This window comes from Podarcis gaigeae (genome assembly GCF_964106915.1).
Source record: "Podarcis gaigeae genome assembly, chromosome: 13".
NCBI lineage: Eukaryota > Metazoa > Chordata > Lepidosauria > Squamata > Lacertidae > Podarcis > Podarcis gaigeae.
The window spans coordinates 24682971-24702575 of NC_139689.1; the positions used below are offsets into that span (position 1 = coordinate 24682971).

Consider the following 19605-nt stretch of genomic DNA (forward strand, 5'->3'; position numbering starts at 1 on the left):
TCATTTTTGGGTATGAGCCCTTGTCATATTTGTAAATGAAATAAAAAAAAAATACTAAAGACAGAGTTTGTTGGGAGTTGAATGCTAATAGTAGGGTCCTCACCCCCCCCCCGACACTTTGGTTCAAGTGAAAGCCTTTATGTAGTAGTGTTCATTTGCAAAGCAGGCAGCAGAGTCGAGATTGAAATGGGGCAACCTGTGTTTAAGGAATAGTTGAGAAAAGTAAGGAAGAAGGTGAAAGGGAAAAGAGAGTTAATGTGAAAATGGGAGGGAAAAGGAGGGAATGGGAGACATGGAAATTTGGTTAAAGATTTAAGCAGGGGTATGCAATGGTCTGAAGAAGAGGAGGGGATGATGTCTTCAGAACTGATCAGAAGGTAAAAAGAGTGTTATGAGATATATGTCTGAACAAACATGCTTGTACACCACACACAGCAACTCAATGCTCAGGTCCAAGAGGATTAGTACCTTTTGTGTGGAGTCAAGATGTGAATGGCATTATCAGTTAAACAAAAACAAAAAAACTTCTGACTCTAGGAAGTAGGGAAATAGTGGTTTATTACATGGAAATGAAAAGAGGCAATGCTGCTTCATACAGCAAGTACAGACACCTTAATCCTAAAGAGCAAAGAGAGTCCCTAACTAGACACTGAGGGCAGTCGTGTGAAAGTGAGGAGAAAGCAGTGGAAGACAGGAGTGCCTGGCGCGCTCTGATCCATGGGGTCACAAAGAGTCAGACACGACTAAATGACTAAACAACAACAACAACTTTCACCCTCATTAAAAGTTTCTTTAATTCCTCCTCACTTTCTGCCATCAAGGTTGTGTCATCTGCATATCTGAGGTTGCTGATATTTCTTCTGGCAATCTTAATTCCGGCTTGGGATTCATCCAGCCCAGCCTTTTGCATGAGGAATTCTGCATATAAGTTAAATAAGACGGAGACAATATATGGCCTTGTCGTATTCCTTTCCCAATTTTGAACCAATCAGTTGTTCCATATCCAGTTCTAACTGTAGCTTCTTGTCCCACATAGAGATTTCTCAGGAGACAGATGAGGTGACCAGGCACTCCCATTTCTTTAAGAACTTGCCATAGTTTGCTGTAGTCGACACAGTCAATGAAGCAGAAGCAGATGTCTTTCTGGAACTCTCTAGCTTTCTCCATAATCCAGCACATGTTTGCAATTTGGTCTCTGGTTCCTCTGCCTCTTCTAAATCCAGCTTGCACTTCTGGGAGTTCTCGGTCCACATACTGCTTAAGCCTGCCTTGTAGAATTTTAAGCATAACCTTGCTAGCATGTGAAATGAATGCAATTGTGCGGCAGTTGGAGCATTCTTTGGCACGGCTCTTCTTTGGGATTGGGATGTAGACTGATCTTCTCCAATCCTCTGGCACTGCTGAGTTTTCCAAATTTGCTGGCATATTGAGCGTAGCACCTTAACAGCATCATCTTTTAAAATTTTAAATAGTTCAGCTGGAATATCATCACTTCCACTGGCCTTGTTATTAGCAGTGCTTTCTATGGCCCATTTGACTTCACTCTCCAGGATGTCTGGCTCAAGGTCAGCAACCACACTACCTGGGGTGTACGAGACATCCATATCTTTCTGGTATAATTCTTCTGTGTATTCTTGCCACCTCCTCTTGATGTCTTCTGCTTCTGTTAGGTCCTTACCACTTTTGTCCTTTATTATGGTAATCTTTGTATGAAATGTTCATTTCATATCTCCAATTTTCTTGAACAGATTTCTGGTTTTTCCCATTCTATTTATTCCTCTATTTCTTTGCATTGCTCATTTAAGAAGGCCTTCTTGTCTCTCCTTGCTATTTTTGGAAATCTGCATTCAATTTCCTGTATCTTTCACTATCTCCTTTGCATTTTGCTTGCCTTCTCTCTCCCGCTATTTGTAAGGCCTCGTTGGACAGCCATTTTGCTTTCTTGCATTTCCTTTTCATTGGGATGGTTTTAGTTGCTGCCTCCTGTATAATGTTACGAGCCTCCATCCATAGTTCTTCAGGCACTCTGTCCACCAAATCTAAATCCTTAAACCTGTTCCTCACTTCCACTGTGTATTCATAAGGGATTTGATTTAGATTGTATCTTATCGGCCCAGTGGTTTTTCCTACTTTCTTCAGTTTAAGCTTGAATTTTGCTATAAGAAGATGATGATCTCAGCCACAGTCAGCTCCTGGTCTTGTTTTTGCTGACTGTATAGAGCTTCTCCATTTTTGGCTGCAGAGAATATAATCAATCCAATTTTGATGCTGCCCATCTGGTAATGTCCATGTGTAGAGTTGTCTCTTGTGTTGTTGGAAAACAGTGTTTGTGATGACCAGCTTGTTCTCTTGGCAGAACTCTATTAGCCTTTGCCCTGCTTCATTTTGATCTCCAAGGCAAACTTGCCAGTTGTTCCTTTTATCTCTTGATTCCCTACTTTAGCATTCCAATCCCCTATAATGAGAAGAATATCCTTCTTTGGTGTCATTTCTATAAGGTGTTATAAGTCTTCATAGAATTGGTCAATTTCAGTTTCTTCAGCACCAGTGGTTGGTGCATAAACTTGGATTACTGTGATGTTAAAAGGTCTGCCTTGGATTCATATCAAGATCATTCTATCATTTTTGAGATTGTATCCCAGTACAGCTTTTGCCACTCTTTTGTTGACTATGAAGGCCACTCCATTTCTTTTACGGGATTCTTGCCCACAGTAGTAAATATGATGGTCATCCGAACTGAATTCACCCATTCCCGTCCATTTTATTTCACTGATGCCCAGGATGTCAATATTTATTCTTGCCATCTCATTTTTGACCACATCCAACTTACATTCCAGGTTCCTATGCAATATTTTTCTTTACAGCATTGGACTTTCCTTTCGCTTCCAGGCATATCCGCAACTGAGCGACCTTTCAGCTTTGGCCCCGCCGCTTCATCAGCTTTGGATCTACTTGTTCTTGTCCTCCGCTCTTCCTCAGTAGCATGTTGGACGCTTTCCGACCTGAGGGGCTCATCTTCCAGCATCATAACTTTTATATGCCTGTTGTCTTTGTCCATGGAGTTTTCTTGGCAGGGATACTGGAGTGGCTTGCTGGTTCCTGCTCCAGGTGGATCACGTTTGGTCAAAACTCTCCACTATGACCTGTCCATCTTGGGTGAAAGAGGAGAGAGCAAAATATGGTCTGAAGCTCAACATCAAACAAACAAAGATCATGGCCACTGGGCCCATCACCTCCTGGCAAATAGAAGGGGAAGAAATGGAGGCAGTGAGAGATTTTACTTTCTTGGGCTCCATGATCACTGCAGATGGTGACAGCAGTCACAAAATTAAAAAGACACCTGCTTCTTGGGAGAAAAGCAGTGACAAACCTAGACAGCATCTTAAAAAGCAGAGACATCACCTTGCCAACAAAGGTCCGTATAGTTAAAGCTATGGTTTTCCCAGTAGTGATGTATGGAAGGAAGAGCTGGACAATAAAGAAGGCTGATCGCTGAAAAATTGATGCTTTTGAATTATGGTGCTGGAGGAGACTCTTGAGAGAGAGAGACTCTTGCAAGAAGATCAAACCTATCCATTCTTAAGGAATTCAGCCCTGAGTGCTCACTGGAAGGACAGATTCTGAAGCTGAGGCTCCAATACTTTGGCCACCTCATGAGAAGAGAAGACTCCCTGGAAAAGACTCTGATGTTGGGAAAGATTGAGGGCACAAGGAGAAGGGGACGGAAGAGGATGAGATGGTTGGATAGTGTTCTCAAAGCTACCAGCATGAGTTTGACCATGCTTCGGGAGGCAGTGGAAGACAGGGGTGCCTGGCATGCTCTGGTCCATGGGGTCACAAAGAGTCGGACATGACTAAACGACTAAACAACAACAAGTCACAGAGGACACTTAGGCATCTAGTGACAAAGATGTATCCAGGAGTACAGAGGGAGTGCAACCCCATCCAGAACATGCAACTTGCCAATTTCCCAAATGTGGGAGTGATCCAATCAAAGAACCTCTGCTTTCCCAGGATTCAAGCCCAGTTTATTGGCCAACATCCAGTCCACCTCTGTGGACACCATGCAAAGACGGACTTCTGGACAACAAATTTAGAAATATCCCTATTTGGATTGCTCTGATTGGGTTCATATGAGGATTTTTTTATATTACAGTTTTTAATTCTGATATATGTCAAAATTAGTTATACAAAATTCTAAAGAAAACAAAGGAAACATGTATTGAATATTCAATATATTTATTCATTTTGGAAATTTATAACCAACTCCTCAATCAGATTATCAGAGTGACTTAGAAATAATTAATCAACAGCAAAAACCAGATCAAGAGTTAAAAGCCTGAGAAAATAGATAAGATTGAACACTTTGGTAAAGACAAAGACAATACATGGTTTGTCTCATTTGTTGGGGCTGTGCACAGATTCAGCAAAGTCCTGAGACAAATCAAGCCTGTTTAGAAAAATTCAGGTGTCAGCTGAGTTGGGCTAACTCAGCTGCCAAACACTGTGGGTCAGGTTGGATGGCCCAGAGTGATCGAGGGCTGTCGGGGGGCAAGGCATCAAGCTGGAAGACAAGCAGGCATCATTTAGGAAACCCCACAAAAGGCAAAGATCTATCTGCCCACTGTCTGTACCATACCAGAAAAATCTCTTTTTTGCCCAATGTAACCTAACTGTCCTTTCCTGAAGACTTGCCCCACAGGATTGCTCCCCTTGCTTGACAACTTTTGAGTGAAGGCAGCAATGCTGCTTTGCAATCAGAGAAGACACTTAATAAAGGTGCAGAATTGAACCCCAGTTCTCAGATGTAATGTCTCCTTCACCAGTCATCCTCCCAGCTCTGTATTTATTTAGGTTTTTATTTTTATTTTTACCTTGATTAAAAATTAGCCCCTTCCCAAACTAATCTGAGATGGGTTTCTGGGCTGGCTAAGGAAAGGTTGCTTTAATTAGGGGCTCTGGATTAGAGCCACAAAGTTGATTGGGGAAGGGGACTGTACACAGCGCAGTCACCTGTAACATTACTTCTATTCCGAGTCTTTTATTCTCTGACACCAGTATAAGAAAGAAAGAAAAAATCATGGTTAAACATAGACCTGTGCTAATTAATTCCCAGCTATCTGTGGAATTTGTTTTCATTTTTTTCTCCACAATCTCATTTTCTTTCAAATATTACACAATTTTCAATGGCTGTTCGGTTACAGAGCCTATATAGAAGAAGGGATAAAGCTCCTCAACACCAAGTGTTTTATAAGTGTGCAATTTCCTATGACTGCAGACATCATAAAAAGATAAGCTTCCAGCTGATTTATCTAGGAATATTCCTAATTTTGTAAGCTTTCCATTCACTTTCAGGCGGGTCCATTGCTCTGTCCGAGCCCAGTAATCTTTCCCATCATCACATCCTATGACCCAGTAGCCATTCTCAGGAGACAGGGTGATCTCCCCCTTTCTAGAAGTGGTTGCAGAGGCAACTCCCAAGTCCCAGGTTTTCTTCTGACCAATCTCCACTTCCCAGTAATGTTTGTCTTCTGAAAATCCATGTTTTGCCAGAATGAATGTGCGGGAGTCAAACCGCTCCTCCCAGTCAGAAACCTTAGAAACATTTCCTGTGTTCCAAACACTTTTGCCATCTTCAGATACTTTTAGCTTTGGGTGAGCTGTCCTGGGATCCAAGACCACATCAGCTGCAAAGGAAAGGAAAGGGCTGAACTTAAAATGCACAGATTGAAGGGTTGCTTTATGTGACTCTTTGAGGACACCAGCATCCCTTTGTGGGTTACACACACATCTGCTGCTACATGGCATTATGACATATTATGGAAAATACAAATTTCTATTCAAGAGAATTAAACAAAGCTTGTTTCAAGAAGCAATTCAACCCATGTATGCACCAATGTAATTCTGCTGCAATCCTCAGCATACTTGCAGGCCCAGGCATTGTACACCTCTGTCCCCAAGCCTCCAGAAGAACTGAAGGACAACATAAACTCTTTGGGGAGTATCAAAATTGGAAGGGAGTGAAGATCAGCATGATAAAGAAATGGGGAATGAAGATTAGCATCAGACACATAGAGGAGAGTGAAGATATTTTCCCCATGCTGAGCTTCACTCCCCCTTCATTGCAATGCCGAACTTTACACCTCTCTCATCACCGCTTATCCCTCTTCCCTTTAAAGAATCAACTGGAAAACCTCTATGAAATAAATTAGAATTGCAGATTACCACCAGTGCATTGGTTGTTATTTTGTGTTGCTTAAAAAACACACCCTATTTTTCATTTATCAAACCATGTGAATTTTTAAAAGTATTTGTTATTCTCACCTTTGTGTAAGTGGGCAGCTAATATTTCTGTATGTAAAGAAACAAACAAAAACATTACGTGAGGAAGGATGACAACCATAGTTGAATTTTTAGAAGATCTAGCAGTGAAGATGCAAATGTCCACATAATAATTGTTGGCATGGTAAGGTCACACACACACACTGCATTGCAGTATGGCAAAGGAAACAATTAAGAGGAAGAGGGTGAGACATCTAAGTTTCTATGGTTCTTGTAAATTGCACTTTTAAAAATAAAAAGGATAACCTTTTCATTCCCCGTGCCTCCTAAAGAATGTATTTTGTCCTCAAATGTGCAAAACATTACATAAGACTCACCTTTAACCATCTCCAATTGTTCCTTTCCTGCTTCATATTCTTCTGCAAAGGAAAAAAGATATTTCTCAGATGAAGTACAAGTTTAAAAATAAAAACATGCTTCCCAATAAATCAGGAGTTTGAAATGTGTTTTTTGACATAATGAGAAACATAGAATAAGTGAAATAATAAATTGATTGATTCACTGGTTGAAAACTGAAAGACTTAATGAGATTTCTCATTCTGTTATCTTGAAATGGGAAAAAAATATTTATGCTCAAATAATGCCACCAAAAATGGTGGGCCATCTGGTGCAAGGCGGTCCAACTTTTCATACCAAGTGTCACAAGAGTACTTTGATATGGTACCCATGGACTGCACACTGCCTTGTCACATGGAGCAGGGGAGGCAAAATTTTCTGAATCTCAGTCTTTCTATTCTTGTGCTGTCTAAACCGTCATTTGCATCCAAATTTCCCCTTGTGCATCTAGGGCTCTATAGCAGCCCTGCTTGATGTGTTGAACTACCTTCCCACATATTGTACAGGAATCATTAGACTTTTGGGGCTCTGACTTGATCTCTATTATACAAAACAGCTAGATAGGTAAGCTATTAGTTTAGGCAATAAGGGTTTGTGTAGCCTGTGTATCATCTTGCATTAACTGGCAATTTTGGTAGCATTGCATAGCACCTCCACTCTCAAAGCCTTTTAATGGACTGTCAGTCCTTTGGGTTGTAAGAATTAAAACGTATTTGAATTTACAATGAGAATCTGCTGTTTTTTCCGAATTCCCCCAAGTGATTGAAAGTGTTTTGGCACACTGAAATAACTACCATGGTATGCAATGATCTCTAGATTTAAGATCTCCCAAAATGCATTTCTGTAAATATACATGGAGCAGGTGAATTTACACACATGTGTAAACTGGCACACTGGCAGAGCTGGTCAGTGGCATAGCATAGGGGGTGCAGGGGGGGCCGGCCGCACCGGGCGCAACATCTGGGGGTTAGGGTTAGGGGGCGCAAATCCACGGGTTAGGGGGTGCAAATTACTTGCCTTGCCCCGGGTGCTGACAACCCACGCTATGCCACTGGAGCTGGTAAAATCATTAATCCAGTTAAGGTGTGAGGAGAACTTCTGAATATGTCTTAAATGCTATGTGAAATGTGTGTAAGTATTGAATATGCCCGATCTGTTCTTTAAATAGTAGTTGTGATGGAAGGAACCAGAACTGTGATGCATGAAGCAGAGCTTTAACTCATTTCTCTCCATATTGCACCCTGATGACAATAATCTTCCCCACACTGAAGCTGCTGGACGAAAGCTTTCATTAATGTTCAAGGAAGAAGCTTCCTTTCTGAATAGTCCCCCCCCCCAGATTGGGGGTGGGTAATTTCTTAAAGGGCTATAGCAAGGGGAGCATTAATTTGGCACATACTTACTGACAAGGCTATTTTGGCAATGTGTGATTTTGAAGTTCCCTTCTTTAGAAGTGGAAAAATAATGGGTGGTATTTAACTAAGTTTTCCTCGCAGCAGACACTTTGAAAAGAATGATCACGACTATGCTAGGCAATTACTCTGAATAAAACTTAGTTTTACTTGAAGTGTAAGTTCCAAACCAAGAAAGGATAGATTCACTGTGTTTACACTTACCTGTTTTTGCCTTCATTTCTCCCTTTAGTTTTTCTAGAAAGGAGAACATATATGGTTTTATCTTAACAACAAGTTTAGAAATCAAGTTATGGCATCTGTAAATCTAATTTGCAATATATATTTCCTTACACACACACACACACACACACACAGAGAGAGAGAGAGAGAGAGAGAGAGAGAGAGAGAGAGATCCTTCTAGGATACCTAAGTAATATTGTTGTGAGGTTGGTGGTGGGGTTAGGCTGTATGATGCTTGAGCCCCTTCTAATTCCTGGTTCCAGCAAATGTTAAAATCTAAATCTAAATGAAGGATCCCATTGTTGAATTAGCCAGGCAAGGACCATAATTGCCTATAAGTATAGACTGTTAGCATAAGAAAGGAAGTTGCTCTGTGCCAGAGGTAAAATGGGTGGGCCCTCTCCCACACTTGGTTGGTAGTGAGAAGGACAATAGCGGACAAGAGCAGGAGTTGAGTTGTGTGAGAGAGTTGGGCTAGAAGCAGGAAGAAGCCAGAGAGAGCCATGTTTGATTTCTGTTTGAATCCAAAGCTGTGACTATGGGAGAAGCAAAACATTCTGGGATGTTAATGCTATGAGCCCCTCCATTGTAGGCTCAGGTTGTATACCATATATCATAAAGACACCACAGTCTCCGCAGTCACTCGTTCCAAGGAAACCAAACCCTGGGTAAGTGCCTGGAATCCCTGGAATCTCTCACAGCTCCAAGATTAGGGTGATGTGCAACAATATTTTGTTTAGATTTTGTTTGAAAAGTTTTTGCTACTTACCATTTTCTGTCTTTAACTGTTCTGCAAGGTAAGATATATTTGCTTTTCATATGAATTTTAAAATGAAAATTTTATCAGCCAGAACAGCATGAGATTTGTGATATGTTTCTTTCACTACCAACTGATGGTTTAAAAGGTGGAATCTATTACAAGACTTACCATTGCCTTTCTTTAATTCTTCTGCAAAAAAAATCAAAGGTTTCATGTGAGGTAGATATTCTGAAATAAGAAACCACACATCCTAGCACAATCAGAGCCCAAGAAGAAGTAACAGAGGGAAGCCATGATTCAGTTATCTCACTTCTTACAAAACTTCACAGCAACTATGAGCAATCACAGCAGGGAAGGGAATATTTAATCGTTTCCCCTCCATACCATTTCCTGATGGAAGTCAAGGTTTATTCTTAGCTTTCTGACTGTGGTTTGTTTGAGTGAATCAAACCATGATGCCTGGTTTGGGCAAAACACAAAGACAAGATCGACTATGGTTCCCCCTCATTAATGGTGGTGGGAGGAGCAAAGTAAGGAGTGATCTGTTTGGTAAACGAGTAAACCATTAACTGTGGCTTACTGTGACATGCAGATCCAGCCATTGAGTTTGCTATGCATTTATTTCACCAAGAAAAACATAGAAACAAATGTTACACTTTACTTTGATTGGGAGCAATTGTTTCTGCAAAGCACATGCACACAAACACAGTGATTTTATTGCAATAAACAGTTTGTTTGTTTTCAAAAATAAAATGGCTGCATTAAATCATGGATTATGTTTGTCTTTCCTTTCTATACATCTTCTATTGCAATTGAAATCTGCAAGGAGGGCCTGTCTCAGTGTTGACTACTGAACTGTATCATTGGCCACCCACTATAACCCCGTGCTTCCCTCTTCTTCTTCACCACATTGCCCTGCTCTCATCCTGAGTGGTACCATGTGCCACGACGTCCAGAGGTGTTGTAATAAACATCCCTTCTTGTAAGAGTCTTTACAAGTATACAAGCTTTCTAATACCCTCCTCTTCTGGTCATGGGGTGATTACTTCAAGTATAGGTGCTATTTCAACGGGCTATTGTTGTTTTCCTTGAGCATTTTCTGTGTTTGACCAGCTGAATCCAAATCGGCCTGTACCTAGTTGATACACCTTTGAGCGAAAAACCAAGTATGACACCAACACTAAGGTGGCTAATGCCAATTTGTTGCCAGTATAAACTTATCCTCACATTGGTTCAGCCATATGGAGTCACATTCCTTTAATCTTGAAATAACTCTGTTGTCTGACTATTCATTTCTGAGCTCAGTTGAAAGACTGATGCTTAAAGCCCTAAACAACTTGGGTTTCAAATATCTGAAGGAAAGCAACTTCCCATACCAGTTTCAAGCACTGTTCACTGTTACAAATGCATCTCCTGCTTCTTGGAAGAAAATCACTCCATAGTTTTCTGTGTCCTAGAATTGTAGTGGCTACAATTAAGAAAGGATAAGGCCTTGTCTCCGATATTAGTTCATAATTGAAGGTAGGGCAAAAACACTGCAAGTATGTTTAAGAAGTTAAAAAAACCCCACAGACACTTAAACAAATGAGAACATTAACTCACCTAGCTTTCTAGAAAAACGCCAACTTACTATGAAGAGGAAAGCTGAGAATAAATGAAAAGATTATTCTTTTTATTTTAAAAAGTGCTATTTACAAGACAAAGAACACTTAAATAGGGATGGGATTAAATAAAATGACCAGCTCAGAAACAGGTACATACAACAATTCATATAACTATATAAAAACATTTATGCACTAATAATTACAAAGCATAATTACAAACTAAGGCCCGGGGGCTGGATCCGGCCCAATCGCCTTCTAAATCCAACCCGCGGACACTCCGGGAACCAGCGTGTTTTTACATGAGTAGAATGTGCCCTTTTATTTAAAATCCATCTCTGGGTTATTTGTGGGGCCTGACTGGTGTTTTTACATGAGTAGAATGTGTGCTTTTATTTAAAATAAATCTCTGGCTTATTTGTGGGGCATAGGAATTCATTCATTTTTTCCACAAAATATAGTCCGGCCCCCCACAAGGTCTGAGGGACAGTGGAACGGCCCCCTGCTGAAAAAGTTTGCTGACCCCTGGGCTACACACTTTCATATGTATTTTAAACTGTGCATAATTAATAAGGTTGTGCACTGCAATCAGCCATGTTTGGAACTGAATTGGGTCAGTTTCAGTGGAATCCAAGTGTTGCTCAAGTTGGGTTGGGTGGCCCTGAGGGATCCAGGGATGTCAGGGGGTAACCCAACAGGCAGAAAGGAAAGACAGGCATTGGGTGGGAAAGGGAGGCAATGAAAAGTGAGTAGGGGGAACCTACCTGACTAGCAGCAACTTCCCATTTTCCAGGCAGAAGGTGGGGAGATGATGGTGGATGCCATTTGATTTGGGGTGCAGGCTTTCACTCCCTACTTATCAATCCTGCCTGGCCACTACTTCTTCTTCCCAAAGCCCTACCCTGAAGCAGCATTCCACCCTACTTCCAGAATCCCCGGATTGGGTTGTGTGTGTGTGTGTACATGTGCACAAGCAGCCCTGATAACTTATCTAGCTTTGAAAAAAGGACAATGCACAAGCAGCATAAACAGGCACATGATGCAAGAGATAGTCCAATAAAGGCAAAGCCTGAAGAGGTCAGAAGCCCCAAATTCTGTGTTTATACCCATTAAAAATGGATTCCTCCTTCATCCCTATGCTATCTTTTGATCCCTCACAGCAGTAACAGAAAGGGTCAAAGATTGGAGATAGTCATAGCCCTGTGGGCTTGTTCTGTCAAATAGAAAGGGGGAAAACCTATTTCTTACTTAATGCAATGCAAAAAATAAATTTGAAGACGGGCTGACACAATGAAAGGAAAGCACCACCTCTTATTTTTAATTCTCTAGCTCAAAACATATCTTAATACATAAATATGTCACAGTTCATAACACTACATTTTATTGAATTTCATACCTACTCCATTCATGTAAGGAAACTTACCTAGGAAAGCAAAGCCACAGAACATCCAGACTTCAGCACTTTGGACAGGCACTTCTAAAAGACAAAAGCAGGCTTAATTAAATTACCCTCCATTGCCTCACCAGAAGCAGAGTTTTCAGAGGCTCATACAAGCCCAGAGTTCATCTTGGAATGTGTCTTAGGTCTCTTCCTTCTAGAACTTACATGAAGCTTTGGCCCCTCCATTTCCCTTTGGCCACATTCAAAAACTCTGTCCATATTCAGGAGCAGGGCAGATGTTCCATTGGGTGCCACAGAAGTCATACAAGGTGGTCAGAGAAGCAGTTATATTTTTTATCTACAGTTTTCCTCTTTATAAAATCAAACCATGGATTGAAAGGTTCCGGCACCTCTCAGGTGGGCTCCATTGCCATCATAAGAGAACAAGGAAAGCGTTCATGGTGAGTTCCGGAACCTCTTTTTCTGTCATTACCCCTTTGGAAACATCTCCTGAAGCCCTCACAGAATATATGAGGTCCTCTACAGACCCATGGCCACACCAGGACATGATTGTGGTAGAAAGCCAACAACAAAATTGGAATAGCACCACTAACAGGCAAAGAAAGAGGAGGAAAGAAACTTAAGTTGTTAAGATTTTAGATGCTTGAGGTTTTAAATTTTGGAGGTTTCATTTAGGTTTTGAATATTCTATAGTGTACATTTTATTGCTGTGAACTGCTTTGAAACCTCAGATAGTGAAAAACAGGATGTAATTTTTAAATAAATAAACAATTTTTTTAAAAAAAACAAAACTCCCAGTCCTAAAAAGGAAGAAGTGTTTATTGCAACCCCAAATGCATTTAGGAGGGAAACTTTATCAAATGCACATTTTAGCAGATCAGTGGGTTACAGTTTGTGCTGAGCAGAAGAGAAGAATTATGGAAGTTCTAACTATCTAAGCTTTTATAATTACCTTCTATTGTCACCTCCACAATATCTTCTTTGTAGACATCATCACATGTTGTGGCACAAACATACTGGCCACTGTCTGTTAGTTGCACATTAAGAAGAGTCACTTCAAGGAGCCCATTCTTATAGTATCCTTTGCGAATGCCATTATCATCACTCTCTCTTGTGCTTTTTTCTTCAACCCTGTGCTGGTTTGTGCTGTTGTGGGTGTACAATGTGTGATTTTTTGAGCCTTCCCACTTATATAATTGCACTTGCACCCTGGAAGATTTGCATCCTCTTACTTGGCAATGTAATATAACATCTTGTCCAATTCTGCCAATTTTAGGATTAACATTGCCGACAACTGAAACACCTACAAAGGCTAAAAAGGTAATAAGAAATATTATTAGACTTCATTTACCCCTCACCTCTTAGCAAATAAATGACTGAATAAATGCATACTTCCAGCTATCTCTTGATTTAAATGGAACTGATTCTCAGGTGTGTGTAAAATTGCCACTTGAGTCTAGAACAAGTTCAGTTAAAATCAATGGACACACATTGGATTAATCATTAATAGGATCAAGCTGTCTTAAGGTCAAGCTGTCTTAGTCCTGCTGGCCACATGACCTGGAAGCTGTATGGCGGGTCCCTCGGCCAATAAAGCGAGATGAGCGCCGCAACCCCAGAGTTGGTCACGACTGGACCTAATGGTCAGGGGTCCCCTGTACCTTTAAGATCAAGCTGTAATCCTATCCACATCTACTTGGAAGTAAGTCTCATTGAAGTCAATGGGTTGCTTTTGAGTAGACTGATACAGGATTACACTATTCAAAAACAGGACCATTTATGGCAGATGCAAATATTGACCAGTAGACTATTGATTCATAACTGGAGGATGTTCATAGTCACACTGGTGTGATCATTTTTCACAAGCACTCATGATTTTAGAATTATCAGTTATAACATACAACTCACAGCAAATACTCTTAAAATAGTGCTAGTGTGCCATTTAATCTTGACTATTACCAAAACAAGGCTTTGAAATTGCCTGCAAAGACCCCAGTTATTTTTCATGTAATCCCAGTTACTTCTCCTGCAAGCAAAGCAGGAAAAAGGTGTTATTACCAAACCCTTTCCCTTGATTCTTTCTTTCTTTCTGACATTGGTATTATTTACCTCTCACATCAAGCTTGTAGATTACCACTTTGCGCCGCAAGTTAGAGTTCACTGAACATTCGTATCTCCCTGCATCTTCCTTCTGAATGTTATTTAGTTTCAGGGAAATATTTCCATCCCCAAGATTATTGTGTTTCAACACCTCTGCCTTTAGTTTGTAATTCTTCCTAAGCCATACTTGGCTCTTGGGTCCATTTGAATAAGGGCACCTAGCAATAAATTTGTCTCCATAACAAACCGATGGGCAGGTATCCCAATAAAGCTGGTAAGAATAGATGGTCCTGCTTTTCCCAGGGCTTCTTCTTCTCCACTGCAGTTTCAGATGAGAGGGATAATAGGTCTCAATCATCTGGCATGGAAGAATGGCAACATCCCCAACAGCAACACTAATTAAACCTGGAAAATATTCATTTATGTTAATAACTCATACTTTACATACACTCACACAGTAGTTCATACTTGTGATAGCACAGCTATACTAGGAAATGAGTGGAAAATAGAGATGTATAAAGCTGAAGCTATCATTTCCCATAAACACATTTGGTAAAATTTTACAATTTAACTTGGAAAATTTGCTGTTTGTTTCTGGGTCTAATTCAAGGTATTCACCTTCGTGTTTCAAACCTTACCTAACTTAGGTCTCAAAGGCCACCTCCTTCCCTTCAGACACTCTCTGGTGCTTAGAATGGTGTATAAAGTGGCATTGGTTGTTCAACCAGACCTTCAGGAGATGGCATAATTTGTGGGAGCTCCTAAATTGTGGAGTTCCCTCCCCACAGAGATGTATCTAGCATCTTCATTACACAGCTTCTGGTGAATGCTGAAGATGTACCTCTTTTGACACTTGAAATGTATATTTTTAGAACCCATCATATTTCTCTGATAGTAAGTTATTTTTAATTATTTTTAACATGGTGTAACCCACCCTGGGATCTTAGAGTGAAGGGCCATAAAATAATAATAATGTGAAGCAGAAGAGGGTGGTCAGAAGTGATTGTATTAATGGCACCCATATTTCACAAATCACCCAGGTTTTTTCCAGGTCATATCAGCTGGAAAATCCCTCAGAACCATCTGCAAGCCATTTGGATCCAGCAGTTTTCGAGGGTGGACCTTCGTAACAGGTCCCCTGCCTCTGCAGAAGGGAAAAAGGGTTATGGAAGCCTAAATCTTCTGAGACGTCTACCTAGTCTCAGTAATATAAACCAGGTCTTCACAAGTAATGGATTAGGGAGATAGCATCTAAGCCTTCGTAGTTACCTTCTACTGTCACCTCCACAATATCTTCTTTATAGACATCATCACACATCATGGAGCACACATACTGCCCACCATTTGCTAGCTGCACCTGGAGGAGAGTCACTTCAAGGAATTCATTCTCATAGTATCCTTTGTGAGTGTTGTTCTCTGCTATGCTGCTTTCTTGAACGCTGTACTGCTGCTCTGTGCTATTGTGGATATACAAGGTTTGATTTTTGGAGCCTTCCCACTTATATAAGTGGATTTGTAGCCTGGAGGATGTGCAGCCTCCTACTTGACAGCGCAATATCACATCTTGTCCAACTTGGACAATTTCAGGGCTGACAGTTCCTTTAATATAAACATCTGTAAGGAGATAAAAACAGCAACTTTGACTGATGGAATTAGTTTGAGGTCTATGTGATCTCAATACCAGCATAATAAAATGATGCCGTCCCTGTCCCCCATCCCCCTGAAGTCCTGGTAGGTAAGAATTGCATTATTATGGGAAAACAATTTTGGGGAATGCTGTATATAAGAACTATAATGACAAATCAAGCAGTGTTTCTGGGGACAAATCAAGCAGTGGTTCTGGGGAGAGCAAATTGCTTCTTACCGTTCCTCCATAATCCAAAATAACTGATAATAACAACACCAACCACAGAGATCGACTTCACTACTCCCTCCATTGTGATGACAAATCCCTGGCAGCCATCCAGATCTCTAGCAGCATAAAAGAAGGGGGGTGTTGGTTAAACAATGCATGACTTTGCAATGTGTTCTGACTACTCAACACAAACCTATTATCGTCTGTGAACAGTATAATTTTAAGAATTGGATTTTAGTTAACTGATAAACTTCCCCACAGAATGGGTGTCAAATGTAATATTTCCAGGTTCACTAGCATATTTTTTTTACAGTCCTTCCAAATTAAAAGCTGTGTTGCCTCCTTCCTCATCCTTAACCTCAATCTCGTTTTGATTGTTTGCTCCCTCAATTCCCACCCTGGGCAGCCCGACAAGTTGCCCTTGCAGGAGGTTAAGTGTCTGTTTATCATCAGCATCAACTGCATCTCCATCATCAGCCGACTGCACAATCCTATGCATAAGGCTGCCTCTCCCTATAGGAATCAACCTGGACCCCGCAATCATGATCTGAGGCCCTGCTTTGGGTTTCTCCCCCAGGAGAGGTCTGGCTGCCGGGGTCGGCTAAGCAGACTCCCAACAGGATTAAAAAGGGAGTGACGGAGACCAGAGAGGTCCCAAGCCAGGAAGAGAAGATCTAATCCCAGGAAGCGTGGGGGGCAGAGAGGAAAAGAGCTGGGCACTGGACCCCATGTTTGCCCAGTGCCAACAGACAGTTGATCACTCGTTATTGGATATGGCCCTCATCTGATGCTGGAGTCAGATGGCGGGTGAGTGAGGTGGGTCTATTCAGCTGGCTGCTTCTCTCAATGCAGCAGCAGCAGCAACAGCAGCTGGGTAAGCAGCAACCATGCAGTGGGAGCAGATGGCTAATAATAATTAAAATAATAATAAATATATTGCATATCATTTGGGAATTTTCCATGATAAAAGCACTCTGAGAGATTTAATATATCTGACAGGGTGTGTAATTCCAAATGACTAAAAATATTACTTGCATGGATATTCACTGGATATTACAGTAGTATTCAGAAATAATTTCAGGATGTTTTGAGTGCTTTATAAATAGCAGTATCAAATTACTTTTAAAAAGAGCAGAGAAGTTTTTGTCAAGCGTACCAGTAGATTTATATAGCCAATAAAGGAGACAGTAGTTTAATTCACCTTTGTTAAGGTTTACTTCTTCTTCATAAAGATATCCACAGCTTTTCAAATCGTACTGTGGGTCTCCTTCTCCCTCCCTCCCTCCCTCTCACACAAACACACTATTGCCCCTAGCTTTATTAAAACATTAAAAATCACCCTGCCAAGTGTAATTAGTGAACAACTCTAAAAATAGAGGCAGACCAGGATCAACTTTCATAATAAAAAATAACATAAAAAACCAGTTTGCCATACCTGAAGACCTCTCATACTTACAGTTAATTCTCAGAACTGGACAATATATTTTGCAAATGAATTGAAATATGAGCCAATAATCCATTCCTCTGATCCATATCCATATGGCTTCTTCCAAACCATACCTTTAGACTTTTTCATTCATTGGATTAAAACAACAACAACCTGTAATACTGATCGGATGGTATCCAGTAACATCAAATTTGAATAAAGGCGGGCTTAGCTCCACTGTATATGTATAGGTGGCTGGAGTAGAAAGGATTGGCCCTCTTTCTACCACAAGAGCCAATCAGCAACAAGTCACCTTCCATGTCTTTGTCAAGATCTTCTTTGCACTACATGAAGCGAAAAGGTAAAAGATACAGTAATATATCTGAAACTGATGAGTTGTCAATGACAAATACGACAGAGACTAGATTTCTAACTAATCCTCCCTTCATTGAATCAGAATAAAATGGTTACAACTGTGCCTCAGATGGGTGTGTCACCACAGAATTCAGAGGAGGAGAGCAAACAAGGAAGTATAAGTCTCAACTGCCTGCATATCAACCTTTGCTCCCTTTCAATAATTAACTGTTACACACCCTTTCTGCCCTGGTAGTTTTATACCTAAAAGATCCTTCGTAGTTCAGATCAATAAATAAATTCTTCTCTTACCTTCTTGGCCTGTATACCTTAACCAAGAGTCTCAGATCCTGTTTTCACCAACTAAAGTTACCAGACATCCCATTTCCTGGGGACAGCCCCCGGATTTACAAATCAGTGCCCATACAAAATCCACTGAAGTTGAAAAGTGTCTCCGGATTCATTGAAAAACATCTGGTAACCTTACTCTAAGCACACTATCCTTAAGCAGAGTGCATACCATGCAACTGTCCTGTCTTAAGTGTGCCATCCTGGATTTACAGGAGCGACCTTGGCTTCTGAATCCCAATCCTGAGTGTCCCATTTCGGCTCCTGTGCTCTGGCCACACCAGAACAAAAGACAAAAAGACACACATGTTGTGCTCCTACACCGTGGCATGAGTCAGTTGGCTCACACCCGACTGTGGGACCAAAAGACAGAACCACATGTCTTTCTCCTTCAGGATGAGGTACTGGCTTCCAGAAGTGCAGCGCTGGCATTTGGATGTATGTTGGCTGGAAAGTCGAGTTGTTGTAGGTTTCAAAGCAGTGGCAGGTGTGATGGCCACAGTGGAGATGTCAGTGGGATGGTGTGGGGTAAGGGGAAATGGTGAGCCCCAAGGAGGAAGCTGAGAGCCCAGAGAGAGGGGGCAGCTCCTGATTGAAATGGGGTGCAGCTCCTATGGTCCTGTCTATAGGAGCCAACTCCTAGAGGTCAAAATCCCTTTGTTCCCCCTAAAATATTTGAGTGGGCCTCCCCCCCATTGAGGGGCATTGCCATCCAAATGGTGTATGCATGCTGTGTCTTGTGATCAATTATGCTGGCTGGGACTTATCTCTCCCTCCAATATTTTATAAAAGTGGGCACCTTTGGTCCTGCCATTCTCACTGGCATACTGGAGAGGGCCCTGCTCCCAGACTCAAGAACTCCCTCCCTGGAGGAGCTAGACTGGCTCTCTCCTTGTCCTTCTGCCAGCAGCTGAATACCTTCTTGTTCCAACAGGCTTTGGGAAACTGACTGCTTTTAATGAAAGCGCTGGTGTCGTGATGTTTTTATGGAAATTATTTGCATGTTTTAAACAGATTTTATAGACATGTATCATTTTAATTCTATCAATGTTTTTAATTATTGTTTTTCTATGCTTTTAGTGATTCTTGTTTTATCTGCAAGCCACCTTTAATTCCATTTGGGAAAAAGGCATGTTGTCAACAACAACAAAAAATGTTCCTTCCCTTTTACATTGACTTCATTGATTTGGCGTCAAAGGTTGTGCTGTTCTTCATTCCCACCCACCCATCACCACATTGTGTGTATCTTTTGCACTTAGAAGTTTCTCTATGTGTGAAGGCTCTCTACATGATTTATAACCTCTGTTATTTTTCCTAGGGTTGGGCTAAATGTATGACCTTGCAGCTTTCACTACACTTGTCCTCTACATAAAAGTAAGGCAACAGTGGTGAACAACGAGCTTAGGACTTCCCATTCGGCCTGAAACTCCATGTGGCCAAGCCACAT

General features: G+C 41.1%; 1 protein-coding gene across 1 annotated transcript; it reads right to left on the reverse strand.

Moving 5' to 3' along the window:
- Positions 1–4222: 4222 nt before the first annotated feature.
- Positions 4223–17917, reverse strand: LOC310829560 (butyrophilin-like protein 8). Its single transcript, XM_083708185.1, has 14 exons — positions 17466–17917; positions 16040–16146; positions 15445–15789; positions 14185–14580; positions 13028–13378; positions 12097–12150; positions 10675–10716; positions 9241–9261; positions 9082–9102; positions 8295–8327; positions 6660–6701; positions 6325–6351; positions 5014–5687; positions 4223–4814 (listed from the first exon to the last, which is right to left on the reverse strand). The coding sequence occupies exons 2-13, from the start codon at positions 16110–16112 to the stop codon at positions 5173–5175; spliced, it is 1920 nt and encodes a 639-aa protein (XP_083564311.1). The 5' UTR covers positions 16113–16146; positions 17466–17917; the 3' UTR covers positions 4223–4814; positions 5014–5172.
- Between the last annotated feature and the right edge of the window lie 1688 nt (positions 17918–19605).

Coding starts and splice junctions, on each gene's coding strand:
- LOC310829560 (XM_083708185.1), bottom strand. CDS start 16,112: ATGGAGGGAGTAGTGAAGTCGATCTCTGTGGTTGGTGTTGTTATTATC. Junction 6,352..6,659: donor ACAATTGGAGATGGTTAAAG/GTGAGTCTTATG, acceptor CTTTACATACAG/AAATATTAGCTGCCCACTTA. Junction 5,688..6,324: donor AGCTGCCCACTTACACAAAG/GTGAGAATAACA, acceptor TTTCCTTTGCAG/CTGATGTGGTCTTGGATCCC.